This window comes from Callorhinus ursinus, unplaced genomic scaffold, assembly GCF_003265705.2.
Source record: "Callorhinus ursinus isolate GAN/ISIS: 27379988/994484 unplaced genomic scaffold, GSC_fseal_2.0 scaffold37, whole genome shotgun sequence".
NCBI lineage: Eukaryota > Metazoa > Chordata > Mammalia > Carnivora > Otariidae > Callorhinus > Callorhinus ursinus.
The window spans coordinates 871,921-889,923 of NW_027397099.1; the positions used below are offsets into that span (position 1 = coordinate 871,921).

Below are 18,003 nucleotides of genomic sequence, written 5' to 3' on the forward strand. Positions count from 1 at the left end.
TACAAAGCTTTTTCAAGAAAACAGCTGGAAATCTTCCTGATATTTTGATGTTCTAATGTTTGATTTTATGGGAGCTGGGAAATGTGTAGGAGGGAAACCTCTTCCTATTAGTAGAATGCACATTGTGGATTTTGTTTTCATGTGGACATGTGAGCCAAGTCTGAGATGAGTAGAAACAAAAGAAAAAGCAAACAGGAGGTTAGTAGGTTCATTTTTGCCAAGAAGATAGTTCTTAGATGATTGATTTTTGAAGGATTTCCTCATTTTGTGTAATGTCTTCATAAAGAAACTGGTCGTCATTGATGTTCACCTTTAGCTTTGTGGCTGGTTGATATTACAGCTCTTGATGTAAACATTGCCTACACTTTGAATTTTTGAGCCTTTGAGATAAAAACTAATATTCCCCCCTCTTGTTTTTTTGTTTCATTTTCTACTTCTTAAACTTGAACATAGGTTTAGATTTACAGGAAGGTTACCTCTCATTTTTATGATGAAGGCAGAAAAATAACACAGGTTGACTGTTCCAAGATAGTGCGTTGAGGTAATAGAGACTGAAGGCACGGACTCTGAACTTCAATCCAGTGTTCATTTGACTAACCCTGTAGTGGGAGTCTGTGGGTCTTGCTGGTTTTTTAGGATAAGTGCTATACTCTTCATCCTGCAGTCTCTCAAGTGTCTTACCTTGTACTGAGTAATTAAGGTGGGACCCTTGGCGTCCCAGGGCACTTGGCGTCTAAAAAAGAAGACAAGTATACAACACTGCTCTGTGTGCTGATGTAATGAAAGGCACAGGTCTGTTGCCAGGGCGGGTTAGAGGACAGGGAATGGGTTTATGTTGGAGAATCAGAATCGGTTGGACAGGGCATGATAAGTCAGTGATAAGTAGTATGTTGCATGATGGAACTTGTAGCTGAAATTTTTTCTTCTCTGAATAACAAAATCTAGGAAAAGACTTAAATCCTGATAAATTTTACTCTTTAGAAACTATAATTTGGGTGATCACCCACAAAAACAGGTCAGGTTCTCTCTGTTCGTCCTCTTTCCAGATACTCCAAGTTACTGTTGAGTGAATAGCCCACATGTCCACACATGCTGTAGTCTTCCAGGCAACTACTAACCTTGGCTGGTACGTGGTGATGCACACTACCAATACCAAGCCTTTTTTTCTCTTCCACAGGTGGCTGGTGAAGGTGCTGATCACCACAGGTGTGTACGTACTGCTAGGGTCTACCATGGGGTCTTAGAGTTTACCCAGGGAGAGGGATCTGCACAGAGTAGTAAGACTGCCCTGATGGCATCTCTCAGAGGGTAACTTTGCAGTTGGCTGTCGTGCATTATAGAGATGCATGCCCTTCTGCCTGTATATTACGTGGTCTGAGGCGGGAATCAGCTTCCCTTACTTTTTCCCTTAGTGGAAAATATGACTAATTTTGTCTTTCACTAAGCTGAAAGAACCTACAGCTAGGAAAACCTTAACTCCATACTCTCCTTTGGAGTTTTGTATGTTCCAGTTGTACTGACTCAAGTCCTGGAGAAAGCTGCCTTTTTTGGGAGTATAATCAGGACTGCTGAGGCAAGACAGGCATGAAGTAGTCCGAGTATAAAGTGAGAATGAGATGCTGGAAGCTTAAGTCACTTTACCTTTTAGAGTGAGCTGTTGAGCTTCACACACGAAGGCAGAGGAAAGAATACAGTATTCCCTCCTCTGTGGGCCGCTTCAGCAGTGCTCAGATAGAAGTCCTATTTAAGTGAGAAAGATGCATTCTCATACCCTAATACATTCTTCACTGAGGTATGAACTAATGTTCTCTTTTTATATATATAAGATTTTTTTTTTTAAGACTTTATTTGAGAGCAAGAGAGACTGAAATAGAGCACAAGCGGAAGGAGAGGGAGAAGCAGGCTCCCGGCTTGATCCCAGGACACTGGGATCATGACCTGAGCCGAAGCAGAGGCTTAACTGACTGAGCCTCCCAGGCGCCCCTGAACTACTCTTCTTTTATATGAAACTTGTAACTTCTGGAAAAAGGCAAAGTGGATATTTATGGTCATTTACCTTGATTTTGTTCTGAATTCCAACTTTTAACCTATAGCTTCCCTAGGACATGAGCAACTAGCTTGCTATAGGTCCTCCTGGCTGGAGAATGGAGACGGGAGAAGTTACAGTGTGCTTAGTATTCACAGAGTAATAGATGTTATGAGGAAATCTGTGATACAAAGCAGCTCTACTGCTTGTTGACTTGCTCAGGAAATGTAAGACCCTATCTAAGTCCACTGAGCATCTCTTTTATTTTTATATCTGAGCAGTCTGGGGCCTTGGGTCAAAGGGAAGGTAAAGACCCAGGCAGCCCACCTTCCTTTGTCTCCTCGTTCTTTTGCATGTTAAAATTTGCATGGTCTCTTTGCTGGAAGTTTCTCCCTTTCCCCTTGACTGACGGAAGAGACCAGAAATCCTGACCATTAACAGCCCGTTGTTGTTTGGCTTTAATTTGCTCTGGCACAGTTTTTAGGATATTAGGTTTCAGTAATGAGAATGTGGGAAAGGACATAATATTCATATAGTTAAAATTAAGCTATTTCTGTTATTTTTAGACGCTATAAATTTCCACTTCAAAAACAGCTGAGGTAAAGCTTCCAAGTTTGGTGTTTGGAGGTTCATTTTGGTTTTGTTGTAAACTATTAAGACATCCATTTCAGGGACAGCCATGTCCTTACTCACAGGATGGTGAACAGTGCTGTCTTACGAAGCCATTTTATAAGGTGTCTCCAAAGCATTTGATACATCTTAACAGTTGTAACAAAAATAATCTAAAACTAGCTGTTCGCTTCTCCCGTGTTACTCCTTATGATTTGGAACTTGAACGCTTATTCTGGATTTCCTGGTATAGCCATTGGATTATACCCATTGGGAAAGATCTTTGATCTTTGCCTTTTAGCCACCCATTCAGTATATGCATGTATTAAGCACAGGTTTGGAAAACAGTACTCACCCTTACTGGGTGAGTAATTTCATGTGTAAAGCAATTTCATAATTTGTATTTATTTCTATATATTTCTATTTAAAAATGCTGATTATAGTCCATCAAGTTGAACATGTCCTGCTCATAGGGCAGAATACTACTCTGGGCTACACCAATGATACATCTTCAGTTGGCCTCTTTTTCTGTGAAGAACACTGATTCTTCTAAACTAATTGAGTAATCTTGGTTCAGCTGAACCATCTTTGCAGCAATCAAAATCCGAATTGTGTCCTTGATGTGAGTGGGGTGGATCAGCCCTGTGGTACTAAGCTCTGACAAGGGCTTAGGCACGAAGGGTCCTCTAGCTACTTCTGCTACAAGTGAGGTAGCCATTTTAATTTAGTACCCCCCCCAAAAAAAACTTAATTTAGTACCTTGCCTATTTGTCATTCTGTCCCTCGTTCACCTGATTTCTTATGAGGGAAGGGGGACGGAAAGGGGAATTGATACAGAAAATTCAAATGTAAAATAGGGAAATCTCAATCCTTTCTGAAAAATATAACTTTCTTTAGCATTTATCAAGCTGTATGCCCAACATTGTGCTGGATGTGGGAGACACACAGCAGCTGTTTTATGTGTAGGATGGCATATATGGGAAATAGGTGGCCTTTAACTATGGGATCTGTATGAGAAACTTCTGGGATTGCCTGTATTCAGATCCTCTGACAAACTCATTAGTGTTTGTTTATCCATAACTATGTTTTGTTAAATGAAAAGCAAATACTAATAGGGTTGCTCATGACCACTAGAGAGTTGCATTTTTTTTTTTTTTTAAATTTTATTTATTTGAGAGAGAGAGAATGAGAGATAGAGAGCACGAGAGGGAAGAGGGTCAGAGGGAGAAGCAGACTCCCCACTGAGCGGGGAGCCCGATGCGGGACTCGATCCCGGGACTCCAGGATCATGACCTGAGCCGAAGGCAGTCGCCTAACCAACTGAGCCACCCAGGCGCCCTAGATAGTTGCATTTTTAAATAATGAGAGTAGAGAGGTCAAGGACTGACAATATAAACAGCCCCCCTCCCCCCCCCCACTTCCTGGTTAATGCTCTTATCTCATTCCTATTGGGACATCCTGGGATTCTCAGTTATGAACCTGAGAAAGATAGTCTCATTGAAGCTTAAATAATCTGTTTTATTCATTAGGTCTTGTGTTCCCACATAAGCTTCTTTTGGAAGAGGCTGGGGACCTTTCCTGGTTATAAGGATTATCTTTAAGAATGAATTGTGATTTGCATCTGGCACAAATAAGCAAGCTCTAGCTTCGGTTATATATAAATATCGTAGTATTCAGAACTTTGTCCTGCCTGGTTACCCTGCTTTGTCTTCTTGCATTTTTCTGGCAAATGTCTCAAGAAAAATTAGCTTTCGGAGGTATTGGGGTGGGTATATCTACTCTCAATGTATTTAGGCATTTAAGGAAGCAAAGTATATCTGTCAGCTGTTACAACCTTCAATTATCTTTTGGATCATCCTGTGCCGTTTGCCACATGAGTGTGTGTGTGTGATGGCTGCACATAGAAGTGCCTTGGAAGGTTTCTGAAGAGAAAACATAGTATGTCTCAGTTAGCTTTGTAACTAATGAGTTCTTAGCTAACCACTTCCTCTTATCTTCCCTTTTGCAGATGAGTTTGATGCCTACATCATTGTGTCTTTCGTGAATGCCACACTTGTGTTGTCCATCGGAGAGACTGTGGAAGAAGTGACTGACTCTGGGTTCCTGGGCACCACCCCAACCTTGTCCTGCTCGTTGTTAGGAGATGATGCCTTGGTGCAGGTGAGGTTCCCAGAGAGTTACTCACCTTACTTTGTCCTTTCATTGTGGTGTAGGCTGCTGTGCTCACATTAATGAGCTTTGAATTCTTTTGAAGTGGACATTGCAAACATGAACTTGTTTTAAGTTGACCTGTCCAGGGCCTAGTAACTCCCTTTTTGTCATTGACCCAAGGATGACTTAAATGCAGTGGCTCCAGTTCTGACAAGAGTGACCGATCTGTTAGGTGTGTGGGTCATGCTGAGCAATGAGTCACATTGCTAAAGTCCAGTTTCCTTCTGGTCACTGACTCTAGGTGTATCCTGATGGCATTCGGCACATACGAGCAGACAAGAGAGTCAATGAGTGGAAGACCCCTGGAAAGAAAACAATTGTGAAATGTGCAGTGAACCAGCGACAGGTGGTGATCGCCCTGACAGGAGGAGAGCTGGTCTATTTTGAGATGGATCCTGTATGTTATTTTATCATTCATTGTAGGACTTAGTATAAGGGTCCAGAGGTAAAGATGAGAGTTGTAGTCCAGTATCTAGATGATATTCACAAGGAGAATTCAAGAGGGAAAGTGTACATAAGCCAGTCTGGCCCGGTGGGGGTGGGGTGGGAAGGGTAAGTTCATGTCTTAAGTCTAACTGGAGTTATGAAATCCCATCCTAGCAGTGAAATACTTGCTTCTCTTGCCCTTCACACTCTACTTTTCCACCAAATATTGACCATAAGTTTTAATTTTTATAATCTGAAGCCATTTCAGAAATTTTCTTTTGCTTTTCTGTATGGAAGCATGTTGGGTATACTTAATTATCATGCTCTTAGTTTCTGGATGTGGCCAACCTGGTAGTCTTAACTGTACCTCTGGTTGGGATTTCTTTGTCTTTAAGTTCCGTATTTGAACTCTCTCTTACCCAGAGTATTTTCATGAACAGATAAACAGTTCTATATGTTTCTATTTCCTGAGAACTAGGTTTGCTTTAGAAAATTTATGGCATGTTGTATTTGTCCAAGACAAGGATAATTGTGTTGTCTCTTGATTGTCTTGTCAGTAATTTTGCTTGCTGTTAGCCTGTAGAGTTCAGTCTTGGGACCTTAAGTAGAGAAATTCTTAGTCATTGCTGATAGTAAGAGGAGTGAGAGGAAGCAAAAAGGAATTGAACAGTCCCTCTTCCTTTCCCAGGCCCAGGGTTTAGGGGCAAGTTGGAGTGGTTTGTCACCTTTCTCTTTGTCACTTCTGTAGTCAGGACAGCTGAATGAATACACAGAGCGGAAGGAGATGTCGGCAGATGTGGTATGCATGAGTCTGGCCAACGTGCCTCCTGGAGAGCAGCGGTCTCGCTTCCTGGCTGTGGGGCTGGTGGACAATACTGTCAGAATCATCTCTCTGGATCCCTCAGTGAGTGTTACCCTTGACTTCAAGGATCTTCCCACTGGAACCTGAGCTGCTGGCGCACTCCTGATGGGTGTTTCTGGGATCAGCTGGGCTAGCCCCTGCAGTCAGCACCTGCTGCTTCTGATTATTGTAGCAGCACACCTCAGGAGTTTTCTGCGGTACTTTAAAGATCCTGATCCCAGTCTACTAAGTGCTTTCTTGCCTTAAGCCTTGACTCCCTTTTATAGTTAAAAAACAACCCAAGACCGTTTGCAGAAAAGGACTTGGACTGGCTCTGGGATGGCTTTTAAGATTAGGTGCCCTTTGCTTATTTTTACTTCTACCATTATCCACTTCTATGGAAGGGAAAGCATGGTTCTCTCCAGAGTTTATTCTAAGATTTGGTTTAACTAACTAGGAGTAATCCACTTAGAACTTACTCTGTAGGATTCCCCGTCCACGAGAAAGTTAATTTCTCCACTCCTCGAATTAGATTTCTCTGGGTAGATTTTTCCAAAATTGGTCATTTCCTATGTTTTAATTCTTTTCTCTTTCCTCCTTAGGACTGTTTGCAGCCTCTGAGCATGCAGGCTCTCCCAGCCCAGCCTGAGTCCTTGTGTATTGTGGAAATGGGTGGGACTGAGAAGCAAGATGAGTTGGGTGAGAGGGGCTCTATTGGCTTCTTATACCTGAATATTGGGTTACAGGTAAGAGATCCAAGGCTCACATTGTATCAGCCCTTTAGCTTTTGTGCAGTCCCTGTTCAATACGGACATTTGCTGTGCCTTTTCAGTTTACCACCTTATGAAAAGTGAAGGGTGCTACTGTGTGTTCCATTTCTCTCAGCTCTTATTAGAACAAGTCAGGCCTAGGACAAAGTTTTTGAAGAGTCTTTGATACAGTTGTGTTGTGATCACTGCTCTGGGTCAAAACTAGAGGGGTTCCTCAAGAGTCCTTTGCAGTTCTCACAATATGCAGCTTTTTGAAACTAATATCTCTTGGTTTATAATGGGCTCCTTTAGTCATAAAGGACCCCTGGATGTGCCCTATTGTCAAAGCAGTGGGGCTCTTCATCACATGAAAAGCAGGAGCCTAAGGGTAGCATAGTGTCATCGGTTTTTGACTATATACTTTTCATTTTCCTTAATGATTATTGGTTGAACCCCCTGGGTAAATAATCTAGCCCTGTGGTACTTTTTGCTTTTTAGTTTTACTTCCTAATTTACAAATTTCTCAAACTGCACAGGAGTTAGACTAATGTAACAAACCTCCATGTACCCATCACCAGTTTTAATAGTTACCAACATTCTACTGTTCTTGTATCTATTCCCCCTTTTTTCTTTCTTCTGAAGTATGATAAAGGAAATCCAAGATGATTTATCCTTTCATCTATAAATACTTGAGAATGTAGCTCTAACAGATGTACGGGTTGTTTTCTTTTTAGGCCTCAATTTTATTACCATGCCCAGCACAATAGTTCTTCAGTTATCTGATATCTTGTTCATGTTCTGGCTTTTCTTGGTTTGTTTTGTTTTTGTTTTTCTAAAAATGTTTTTACCTTTGGTTCTACTTAGGATCTGCATAAAGCTATCTGCAGTTTGCATCATCTGCATGACCTGTTCTTTTGTTTCTTTTAATAATTCCAACCTCCCCCCCTTTTTTTTAAAGAATCCAGATCATTTATCTTGAAGAATTTCCACCTTCTGAATTTGGCAGTCTTTCCTTGTGTGTTTAATGTTTGTCTATCTACTCTGTTTCCTGTTAACTAGTGGGTGGATCTAGACCATGTTGTCCATTAAAAATATAATGCAAGCCATATGTGTAATTTAAATATAACAGTAGCCCAAAAAAGGAACAGATGAAGTTAATTTTAATGTTTTCTTTAACCCAGAATATTTTAAATGTCATTTCAATGTGTAATCAGTATAAAAATTAAGATATTTATGCTCTCTCTTTTTGGAAAGTCTTTGAAATCTGATATTTTGTATTTTATACTTAATGGCACATCACGATTCTGGCTAGCCACGTGTGGTTTGATGATTATAGAACTGGAAAGCACAGATGAAGAGGTTGATTAGATTCAGATTTAATATTTTTGTGGGGGACAATGTTTTATAAGTGGGCTCTTTCTGTTATATCACATCAGGAGGCGCATGTAATGTCTGGTTATCCTACTTTTAGTGGTGTTAGAATGTTTGTATCTATTTTAAATTATCTGCTCCCTGTCAACCTTTTACCTAGTAGCAGCAATCGATGCCCATTGCCTAGGTTGATTATGTCATTAGGGATTGAGAAATGATGATTTTCTGTTTCACTCTTCATTTCATAAGCTGGAACTTTTCTCTAAAGACAAAATTTGCTTATCCCAAAATACAGTTCATATGGGGAAAGAATAAATACTTTGTTTTTTCCCCTTTGTTCATCTATTTTCACAGTAAGGAGTTGGTGCCACAGCAATCTCAAGTGGGGACTGATGAAATAATTTTTTTTATAACAGTATGAACGTGGAGATTTTTATATATGTGTGCTTCAAACTCTTATGGTCTTTTCATTTTTGGATGCTAAATTGCCTCATTTTAGATGAGTAGGAGTTCCCTTTTGAAGTTAGTTCCTTTGTCCTTTTAACATGACCCTGTTATCTTTGGGTGCTTCCTTCTGATACAACAGAGTGCCCCTGTATACACCTGGAATATTCTTGCCCCAGACCTGAAGTAGCTGTTTCTCTTAAGAGTCTTACTCTCTTTAGGAGAAATGGCATTTAGAGACCACAACAGGCCTTGTTTTTTTAACTATGCATGTATCTTTTTTTTTTTTTATATTTATTTATTTTAGAAAGAGTGCATGCATGAGTTGGGGGAGGGGCAGAGGGAAAGAATCTTGCCTCAGGCTCCCCACTGAGCAGGGAGCTTGATGCGGGGCTCCATCCCACGACCCATGAGATCATGACCTGAGCCAAAACTAAGTAGGACGGACGTTCAACTGACTGAACCACCCAGGCACCCCTTAACTATGCATGTATCTTTTCTTTTTTTAAAGATTTTATTTATTTATTTGACAGAGATATAGGGAGAGAGGGAACACAAGCAGGGGGAGTGGGGGAGGGAGAAGTAGGCTTCCTGCTGAGCAGGGAGCCCGATGCAGGGATTGATCCCAGAACCCTGGGATCGTGACCTGAGCTGAAGGCAGACGCTTAACAACCGAGCCATCCAGGCGCCCCACTATGCATGTATCTTAAAATTTAAAATTATAAATAAGCGTTTAACATACATGGCAGAAAGAATTTTAATAGATATGTAGTGAAAAGTAAGTGCTTTTCACTTAGTAAATGCTCAGTAACTATTTGAGTTGAGTGATTTAGTGAGAGTGAATGAGTGGCTGGCTGATTATTAGGATATTCTTTAAACCCTCAAGTCATTTCCTTCCACTTGTTCTGAACTTACATATTCTGTGAAGTAGCCAAGGGAGCTACCATTAGGAGTAGGCTTCACCCACTCTTTTTCCTTTTTATTAGAATGGTGTGCTGCTAAGAACTGTCCTGGACCCTGTCACTGGGGATCTTTCTGACACCCGCACTAGGTACCTCGGGTCCCGTCCTGTGAAACTCTTTCGTGTCCGGATGCAAGGCCAGGAGGCAGTAAGTAATGAAAGGGGGCAGGCAGCATGTTTGGACATTAGTGGCATCAGCTGAGAAAAGTTCCTTTGGAATAAGCTTTCCTTTCATTAATTCACCCATATATAGTTAGTTTGATATTAGCTCTCTCTTAGTTAGTTTCTTTCCTATGGGAAGTCTTGGGTCCCTTAATCCAGAGCTTTTCATGGCACTGAGCTGTGTTTTGGTTATGGGTGGAATAGGATATCAATCTGTTCAGCTCTAGGCTGGGCAAATGGAGCAGACTGAGAGGTAGCTAGAAACCTTATCTAGGGTACCACTACCCATGAGCAACCTTATATCACTACCAGGGTTTACTGTGTAATGTGAAAGAGGTTGGGAAACATTGTGTTCTTTGTAGCTAAGAATGTTATTGTTGCTGGGTGCTGTGCTAGTTCTTTACTTGTTAACTGCATTTAATTCTTTTTTTTTTTAAAGATTTTATTCATTTATTTGAGAGAATGAGAGATAGCACAAGAGGGAAGAGGGTCAGAGGGAGAAGCAGACTCCCTGCTGAGCAGGGAGCCAGATGTGGGACTTGATCCAGGGACTCCAGGATCATGACCTGAGCTGAAGGCAGTCGCTTAACTAACTGAGCCACCCAGGCGCCCTGCATTTAATTCTTGAAACCCTCCAGTCTTAGTAATAGTATTCCCATTTTACACATATGGAAATTGAGGCTTAGAGAGATTGAGTGATTAGGTCATACAGCTCGTAGCCCATGCTTTTAGCAAATACTAAGCCATACTGCCTCTTCTCCAGTCCTGTTTCCTCTCTCTTTTTTTTAGAGAGGAGGAGAAAGTGTATGCATGCATGAGGGGGAAGGGACAGATGGGGAGGGAGAGAAAATCTCAAGCAGGCTCCACACTCAGTGCGGAGCATGACGTGGGGCTGGAATCACAGCCCTGTGATCGTGACCTGAGCCAAAATCAAGAGTCGGACACTTAACCAGCTGAGCCACCCAGGCGCTCCTGGTTCTCTTTTTTCTTAAGGTAGACTTTTAGGTTTCTAAAATTCCTTGGGATATTGTGCACACTGAAATTTGCAGATAAGGTCTGTGGTTAGCATTCTATGTTTGTTTTTTTCCCAAGCTTGTTGGAATGTTCTCTTTCCTCAGGTGTTGGCCATGTCAAGCCGATCGTGGTTGAGCTATTCCTACCAGTCTCGTTTCCATCTCACCCCCTTGTCTTATGAGACTCTGGAGTTCGCATCTGGCTTCGCCTCTGAACAGTGTCCTGAAGGCATTGTGGCCATCTCCACCAATACCCTGAGGTGAGAGTCCCACGGTTCAAGCCCAGTGGGAATCCTTTCTGCCAATGACTGGGATTGTTGTTTTGTCAGAGTGTTGGAAGAAGTTAACGAAGTGATGGCAGAGAGCCGACTCTTCACAGCACTAGAGTGTTGCAACTGAAACAATCATTTGGCTCAGGATTTTAAGTACCTGGTAGCCAAGTTTCGGTGTTTGGAGTTTTAGCTTCTGTTGAGGTTTTCAGGGCCAAGTTTTAATATACTCAGCAGTACAGTTTCCTTGAGATTAAATCGTCTTGTTTTCCAGGGCAGTACTGTTAGATTAGTTTTAGAGTGGGCAGGCATTGGATCACTGATAACTTTTTCTCATTTGGTCCTGTCATTTGCAGTGTTACGTCTTCCAATTTTAACCTCAGTATAAATTATTTAGGCCTTTTGCAAATTGACGGACTGTTATTTATGCTGATTATGTTGGAGTGAGCACTATTATACCGCAAGATGTCTAGTCAGTTTGAAAAATAAGCTATTCAGTTTGACTTTCTCAAGTTTTGGGTTTCATTTTTTTCTTTTTTCATCTTTTAATGCCACCTGTGTACATGTCCTGGTTGTAACTATTGGCTATTCATAAGAGGAACCCTATCAAGAGGAACTATATATATAGCCTCTTGTTAAGTGGATGACTTACCAAGTGAACTCCCAGATTTCTGTGCAGCACCTTTCAGGATCTTTTCAGTCATTGTTCTCTCTCTCTCTAACCTTCACACCTTCATGTACCTTCTCTTCCAGCAGAATTGCTCTCGCCTCATGTTTTTTTTTTTCTCTGTACCCTGGCATGCTTCCCACACACATCTCTGCCAGTCAAGACCTTGCCTCATTCATGGACATTCTCATTATTTATGGGTGCTCCTTCTCTTCCGAATTCATATAAATCTAGACACACCCACAGATTTTTTCACTTTGTAGCAGTAGAGCATTTCCTCCCCAGAACAGGGAAGGCCATTGTGTGAAGTAGTTAACAGCAGAACTCTTGGAAACAACAGCGTTTAGAGTACTTACTGTCAGAACTAGTCACTTCCACTTATGAATAATGCTGCTGTGGATATTCATGCACCAGTTTTTGTGGGGGCATATATTTTCATGTTTCATGTTTCTTTGGTATATATCTGAAAGAGTGGAATGGTGTGGTCATGTGCTAACTCTATATTTAACTTTTTGAGGAGTTGCCAGACTGCTTTCTAAAGGGGCTTTAGAAAGCTGTTTTGCTTTTCCACGAGCAAGGTCTGAGAGTTTCAGTTTCTTCACATCCTCATCCACATGCATTTATTTGACTTTTTGTTTCTACCCGTTCTAGTTAAGTGTGAAGTGGTATCTCATTGTGATTTAGATAGGCGTTTTTTTTGATACCTAATGATGAGCATGTTTTTACTTGCTATTTTTCTTTGGAGTACTGTCTGTTGAGGTCCTTTGCCCATTTTTTAACGGGGTTATTATTTTGTTACTGAATTGTAAGAGTTCTTTATATGTTCTAGTTGTAACCCCCTTATCAGATAAGATTTGCACGTATTTTCTGCTAATTTTCTCCCATTCTGTAGATTGTCATTTAACGTTCTTGATGATGTCCTTTGGCACACAAAGGCTAATTATTTTTTAAGGAATTATATTTTTTAAAGTCCATTTGAAAACTGCCTGAAGTCCTGTTGGGTATCACCAGTGGTGTAAGTTCTACTTAGACAGATGCTGACTAGCCTCGTATTTTCTCAGGAGGAGTACAGCATAGGAATATCTGTGCTTCCTCCTATCTTGTGTGTCTTCCTGAGAGCAGGTGTTCTCTCTGCTTAGAATCTGTTTGTTGGCGTGATAGGGTGCCTTTATAAAACAGATCAGTATGTGGGTTGGATTAGAAGAAACAAAACTGAAGGATCACTGGTTTTGGTTTGGTTTTCTTTATGTGATACTTTTTTTCTTGCAGAATGACAACTTTTGATGCTTAAACACTTAATTTCGTCACTCAAATGTTGGTAAAATATTTGATTTAATGTTTCTCTCCAAAGAGAGGAATAATGCTGGGACGCCTGGGTGGCTCATTTGTTTGGCATCTGACTTCCGCCCAGGTCATGATCTCAGGGTCCTGGGATGGAGCGCCCTGCTCAGCGGGAGGCCTGCTTCTCCCTCTCTCAATCCCCCTGCTTATGTTCCCTCTCTCGCTGTCTCTCTGTCTCTGTCAAATAAATAAATAAAATCTTTAAAAAAGAGGAATAATGCCAACATTAGAGCTTTTAGGGATCGATGCATTTCTGTGACTGGTCATGGACTACTTTGATAGGCGTTTCTAGATCCTGAGTGAGTGATCTACTAATTTCCTGCCTTTTCCCCCATAGGATTTTAGCGTTGGAGAAGCTAGGTGCTGTCTTCAATCAAGTAGCCTTTCCGCTGCAGTACACACCTAGGAAATTTGTCATTCACCCTGAGAGTAACAACCTTATCATCATTGAGACGGACCACAATGCCTACACTGAGGCAACAAAAGCTCAGAGGAAGCAGCAAATGGCAGAGGTAATGAGACTGACCTTCAGTGTTTAATTAAAAGGCATTCCTGTGAAATTTTGTTGAAAAGTTTAAACTCGTGTAATTGCTGATTACATTCTTTGTTGCTTTAAAAAAGACCCAGGTTCTTGTCAGGCCCTTTAAGCGGAGCCCTTTGCCTCAATCCTTGGTTTTAGAGGTTTTTTTGTGACTCGGGACTAATACACTGACCTGGGTTTATTCAGTACCCAGCTTTTCTTCTGGAACAGAGTTCTTCAGTCCTTGAGCTTCCCAAACAGTCTGTGTATGTGTTTCCTGGATTCAAGCCCAAAGGAGACAGCTTTCAGTTCTTTCCAGAAATCATTTCCCAGCAATAAAAACAAATAGCTTCCACCATGTAAAACTGTGTCTGGCCTGGAAGAGATGAGACAAGGAGTAGTAGTAAGGGAAATCAGAGGGGGTAGGTAGAAAAGTGGTGTTTTCATTTTATGTATCTCAGGCTACGTGCCATGTATTTGCCATAGTCCGATGTTAGGTTTTATGGCATTAAAGAATGGAGTACCTGGTTTCCCCTTTAGTGGTTTCTCTCTTCCCCTTGTCTGTACACTTCTCCCTTTAATCTTCATTTTGGGAACTCTGGTTTTGGCCCGAAGACTTTTCTACTTACATGATAATGAAGTCCACCTGGAGGTGTTGCGCTGCTTGTCTGCTTTTCACCCACCACCCACCTCTGAATATACCATCTCTTCCGTTTTTGTGTGTGATTTTGTTTTTTTATTTAGGAAATGGTAGAAGCAGCAGGGGAGGATGAGCGGGAGCTCGCTGCAGAGATGGCAGCAGCGTTCCTCAATGAAAACCTCCCTGAGTCCATTTTCGGAGCTCCTAAGGCTGGCAATGGGCAGTGGGCCTCTGTGATCCGCGTGATGAATCCTATTCAAGGGAACACGCTGGATCTTGTCCAGCTAGAACAGAATGAGGCCGCTTTTAGGTAAGGAGCTCAGGACATCCAGGGTTTTGAGGGCTGGAATGGGAATTCTCTGTGCTGTAACTAGTACCTGATTCCTGTTTCTTTCTCTGTTTGCAGTGTGGCTGTGTGCAGGTTCTCCAACACTGGTGATGATTGGTATGTGTTGGTGGGCGTGGCCAAAGACCTGATCCTCAACCCCAGGTCTGTAGCAGGGGGCTTTGTCTATACCTACAAGCTCGTGAACAATGGGGAAAAACTGGAGTTTTTGCACAAGGTAGGAACCAGCCATTGGTTCTCCTGGATCTTGGGTCCTACTGGACTCTCCCACTTCTGGTTAAGTTGTGGGTCAGGTCTTCTGGTGACCATCTTGGGAGCCAGATTGATTATGTTCCATCTGTTGGTGGCACACACAAAGTGCTGGGGCTTTCATGCTCCAATGAAGCTCTACTGCCTGGGAGTCCCACCGGAGGCCTGCGTGCTAACCAGCCACAGTGGTGACGTAGGTGCATGCAGAATTGGCCCCTGGTGGCCAATTTGTGACCAAAATCCAACAGTTCTTTTTTATTTTTTTATTTTTTTAAAATCCAACAGTTCTAAAGAATTAATATTCTCTGGAGAATTAGCATTTAATGGACACACTTTCCCTTTAGAAAAATGGAAAAGTTCTGGGGCTGGGTGGTGGTGATGGTTGCACAACGTTGAAAATGTTTGCCACTGAATTGTACACTTAAAAATGCTTAAAATGGTAAGCTTTGTGTGTATTTTATCACAGTTTTTAAATTAAGGGGGAAAGAAGTCCTGTTCTTGTTCCACATGGACAGCACATGCACGTAGCTCCTTCAGCCTTCCACAGGGGAGTGTCCTCTAGGAAGGAATTACTCATTTCTTTGTGCTAAAGTCCTTGTATCTCCCTTACAACTAAGATGTCACTTGTCACTAGCACTCCTTTCCCATCCCTCCACAAGCAGCAGTCACTTCTCCAACATTTAGGCTTTGCTGTTTGTGGCAACAGTTGAATTATCACGGGCTCTGAGACCACATTCATTGGGCGTCAGGGCTTCCTTTCACATGTTGCACTGATCTGTTTGCTGAGTGACGTGCAGTGTGTGGGACCTGTTCATAGAGACTGTTATATGTGTGGTTTATTTCTCTGACGAGCCAAAGGTGATCACTCATTGTCTGTCTTGTAAAGACATTTTGGGTCAGGAGGGTGGGGCTAGCATTTGGCTGGTGTTCTCATAGCTGCATTTGCTGCTTTTCTTCTTACAGACTCCAGTGGAAGAGGTCCCTGCTGCCATTGCCCCATTCCAGGGGAGGGTGTTGATTGGTGTGGGGAAGCTTCTGCGAGTTTATGACCTCGGGAAGAAGAAGTTACTCCGAAAGTGTGAGAACAAGGTAAATATGCTGGTACAGGGCCTCAGAACTAGCTAGTGAGGAAGGAGGAAACATTGGCGGGATGGTGGACAGTAACTTAAAATCCTATGACTTTTTAGGACCTTGTAGTTCCTCAGTTCCAGCCTTAGAATTAATTAGGCCTTTGAGACTTGAGAAGAACAGAAGTTAGGTGGGTTTCTTGACTTCTTCACACTAAGAACCAGATTTCTGTCCTGTTTGCTACTACAGAGTATTTAACTGTGAGAATTGAGCATACATTTCCACTGTATTAAAACCAGTTAGCTCTTTTTCCATCTTTTAGGAATTTATTGACTGCCATTCTATAGGTTCTGTATATACATTACAGTCAGGGGAAGCTGGACTTTCTCTGGGTTCTGAATCTCAAGGTTATACCCATTGATGTCCTTGTTTTTCCCCAGCATATTGCCAATTACATCTCTGGGATCCAGACTATTGGACACAGGGTAATTGTGTCTGATGTCCAAGAAAGTTTCATCTGGGTTCGATATAAGCGTAATGAGAACCAGCTTATCATTTTCGCCGATGATACTTACCCACGATGGGTCACTACAGCTAGCCTCCTGGACTATGATACTGTGGCTGGGGCAGACAAGTTTGGTAACATTTGTGTGGTGAGTTGATGTTTACATGGGTTACACTGATGTGTAGGAAAGCTGGCTCTTTTCAGTGGTAAAGTCAAGGACCCAGGACTATGATCTCTAATATGGAAACTGAAAATAGGTATAAAATTCAGTCCTAGTAAGGCTAGTTCTAAAAAGGAAACTTTGTGTTCTTTAAGCCCTCTTTTTTTTTTTTTTTTTTTTAAGATTTTACTTATTTTTGAGAGAGAGAGCATGAGCAGGCCGGGGGTGGTGGGGAGGGGCAGAAGGAGAGGGAGAAGCATACTCCCCCATGAGCTGGGAGCCCGATGCGGGACTCGATCCAGGACCCTAAGATCATGACCTGAGCTGAAGTCAGATGTTCAACCAACAGAGCCACCCAGGCGCCCTCTTCAAGCCCTCTTTACTCGTCTTTTATTTATTTTTATTTTTTAAAGATTTTATTATTATTTTTTTTAATATTCTCTACACCCAACATTGGGCTCAAACTCACAACCCTGAGATCAAGAGTCGCATACTCTACTTACTGAGCCAGCCAGGCGCCCCATTCTTACCAGTCTTTTAGAATCCCCTGTCCCCCATCCCTTCACCACCTACTGGTCCACATCCCTCCTTATGGAATATGATTTGATAGTGATGATAGGTTTCACTTGAGCTAAAGAGTAATACTTATTTTTACTTTTGCAAGAATTTTGGCTTCTCTTTCTAAGCCCAGTTTGACTTCTCTCGTTTTTGTTCTATAGCCTTTGTTTTGTCCTTGCTCATGGGTTGAATCTCTTGAGGTTGTCACTTAGACACCAGGTTGCAGGAGACAGGCTTAGGCCTCTGCTGAAGGTGGTGTCCCAGGCTTGCTTTTGTCAAGGATCTGGGGCAAACATGTTGGTTGGTGATCCAGATGAGTTGGTGCACGACCCAGCCCTGTGACTTGTGTCACTTCCTTGTAGGTGAGGCTCCCACCTAACACCAATGACGAAGTGGATGAGGATCCCACAGGAAACAAAGCCCTGTGGGACCGGGGCTTGCTTAACGGGGCCTCTCAGAAGGTAAGATTGCAGAAGGGACCCTGAAGGAGAGGTGCCAGCCTTCAGGGTACATTCCCCATGACCCACATTGAGGGAACATTTTTTTAGTCAGCTACCTACAGTGCACATGATTATGCTGAGTACTCTCCTGCACATGGAAATCCTTTTCATAGCCTCTGATGGTTAGATGCTGGGCTTGATGTACAATGACCAAGTCACCATTCCATTTTTATCACTGCAAAATGGAATTTTTCCAAGACATTTTAGCAGTGACTAGAGCATAGTGTGTTCCTTGGAAAAAATTGTTGCACAGGGTCATTCCTGATTTTAGCCAGCTCTTCTCTGAGGGGTTGTTCTGGGGTCTTTACTTTTCTCCTGTAGGCGTATGCTTCTGTAGTAGAGCAACTCTGGACTTTTTTTAAGATTT

General features: G+C 42.0%; 1 protein-coding gene across 1 annotated transcript in view; it reads left to right on the plus strand.

The window, feature by feature from the left end:
• The window catches only part of SF3B3 (splicing factor 3b subunit 3), a 42,790-nt gene that overhangs the window by 22,167 nt on the left and 2,620 nt on the right, over nucleotides 1–18,003 (plus strand). The window contains exons 12-23 of the mRNA XM_025888834.2: nucleotides 4,644–4,795; nucleotides 5,088–5,243; nucleotides 6,021–6,176; nucleotides 6,716–6,859; nucleotides 9,664–9,786; nucleotides 10,919–11,073; nucleotides 13,428–13,602; nucleotides 14,355–14,560; nucleotides 14,657–14,813; nucleotides 15,809–15,934; nucleotides 16,354–16,566; nucleotides 17,499–17,597. Coding sequence (XP_025744619.1) covers nucleotides 4,644–4,795; nucleotides 5,088–5,243; nucleotides 6,021–6,176; nucleotides 6,716–6,859; nucleotides 9,664–9,786; nucleotides 10,919–11,073; nucleotides 13,428–13,602; nucleotides 14,355–14,560; nucleotides 14,657–14,813; nucleotides 15,809–15,934; nucleotides 16,354–16,566; nucleotides 17,499–17,597 — 1,862 coding nt within the window. The remainder of the gene's footprint in view (nucleotides 1–4,643; nucleotides 4,796–5,087; nucleotides 5,244–6,020; nucleotides 6,177–6,715; nucleotides 6,860–9,663; nucleotides 9,787–10,918; nucleotides 11,074–13,427; nucleotides 13,603–14,354; nucleotides 14,561–14,656; nucleotides 14,814–15,808; nucleotides 15,935–16,353; nucleotides 16,567–17,498; nucleotides 17,598–18,003) is intronic.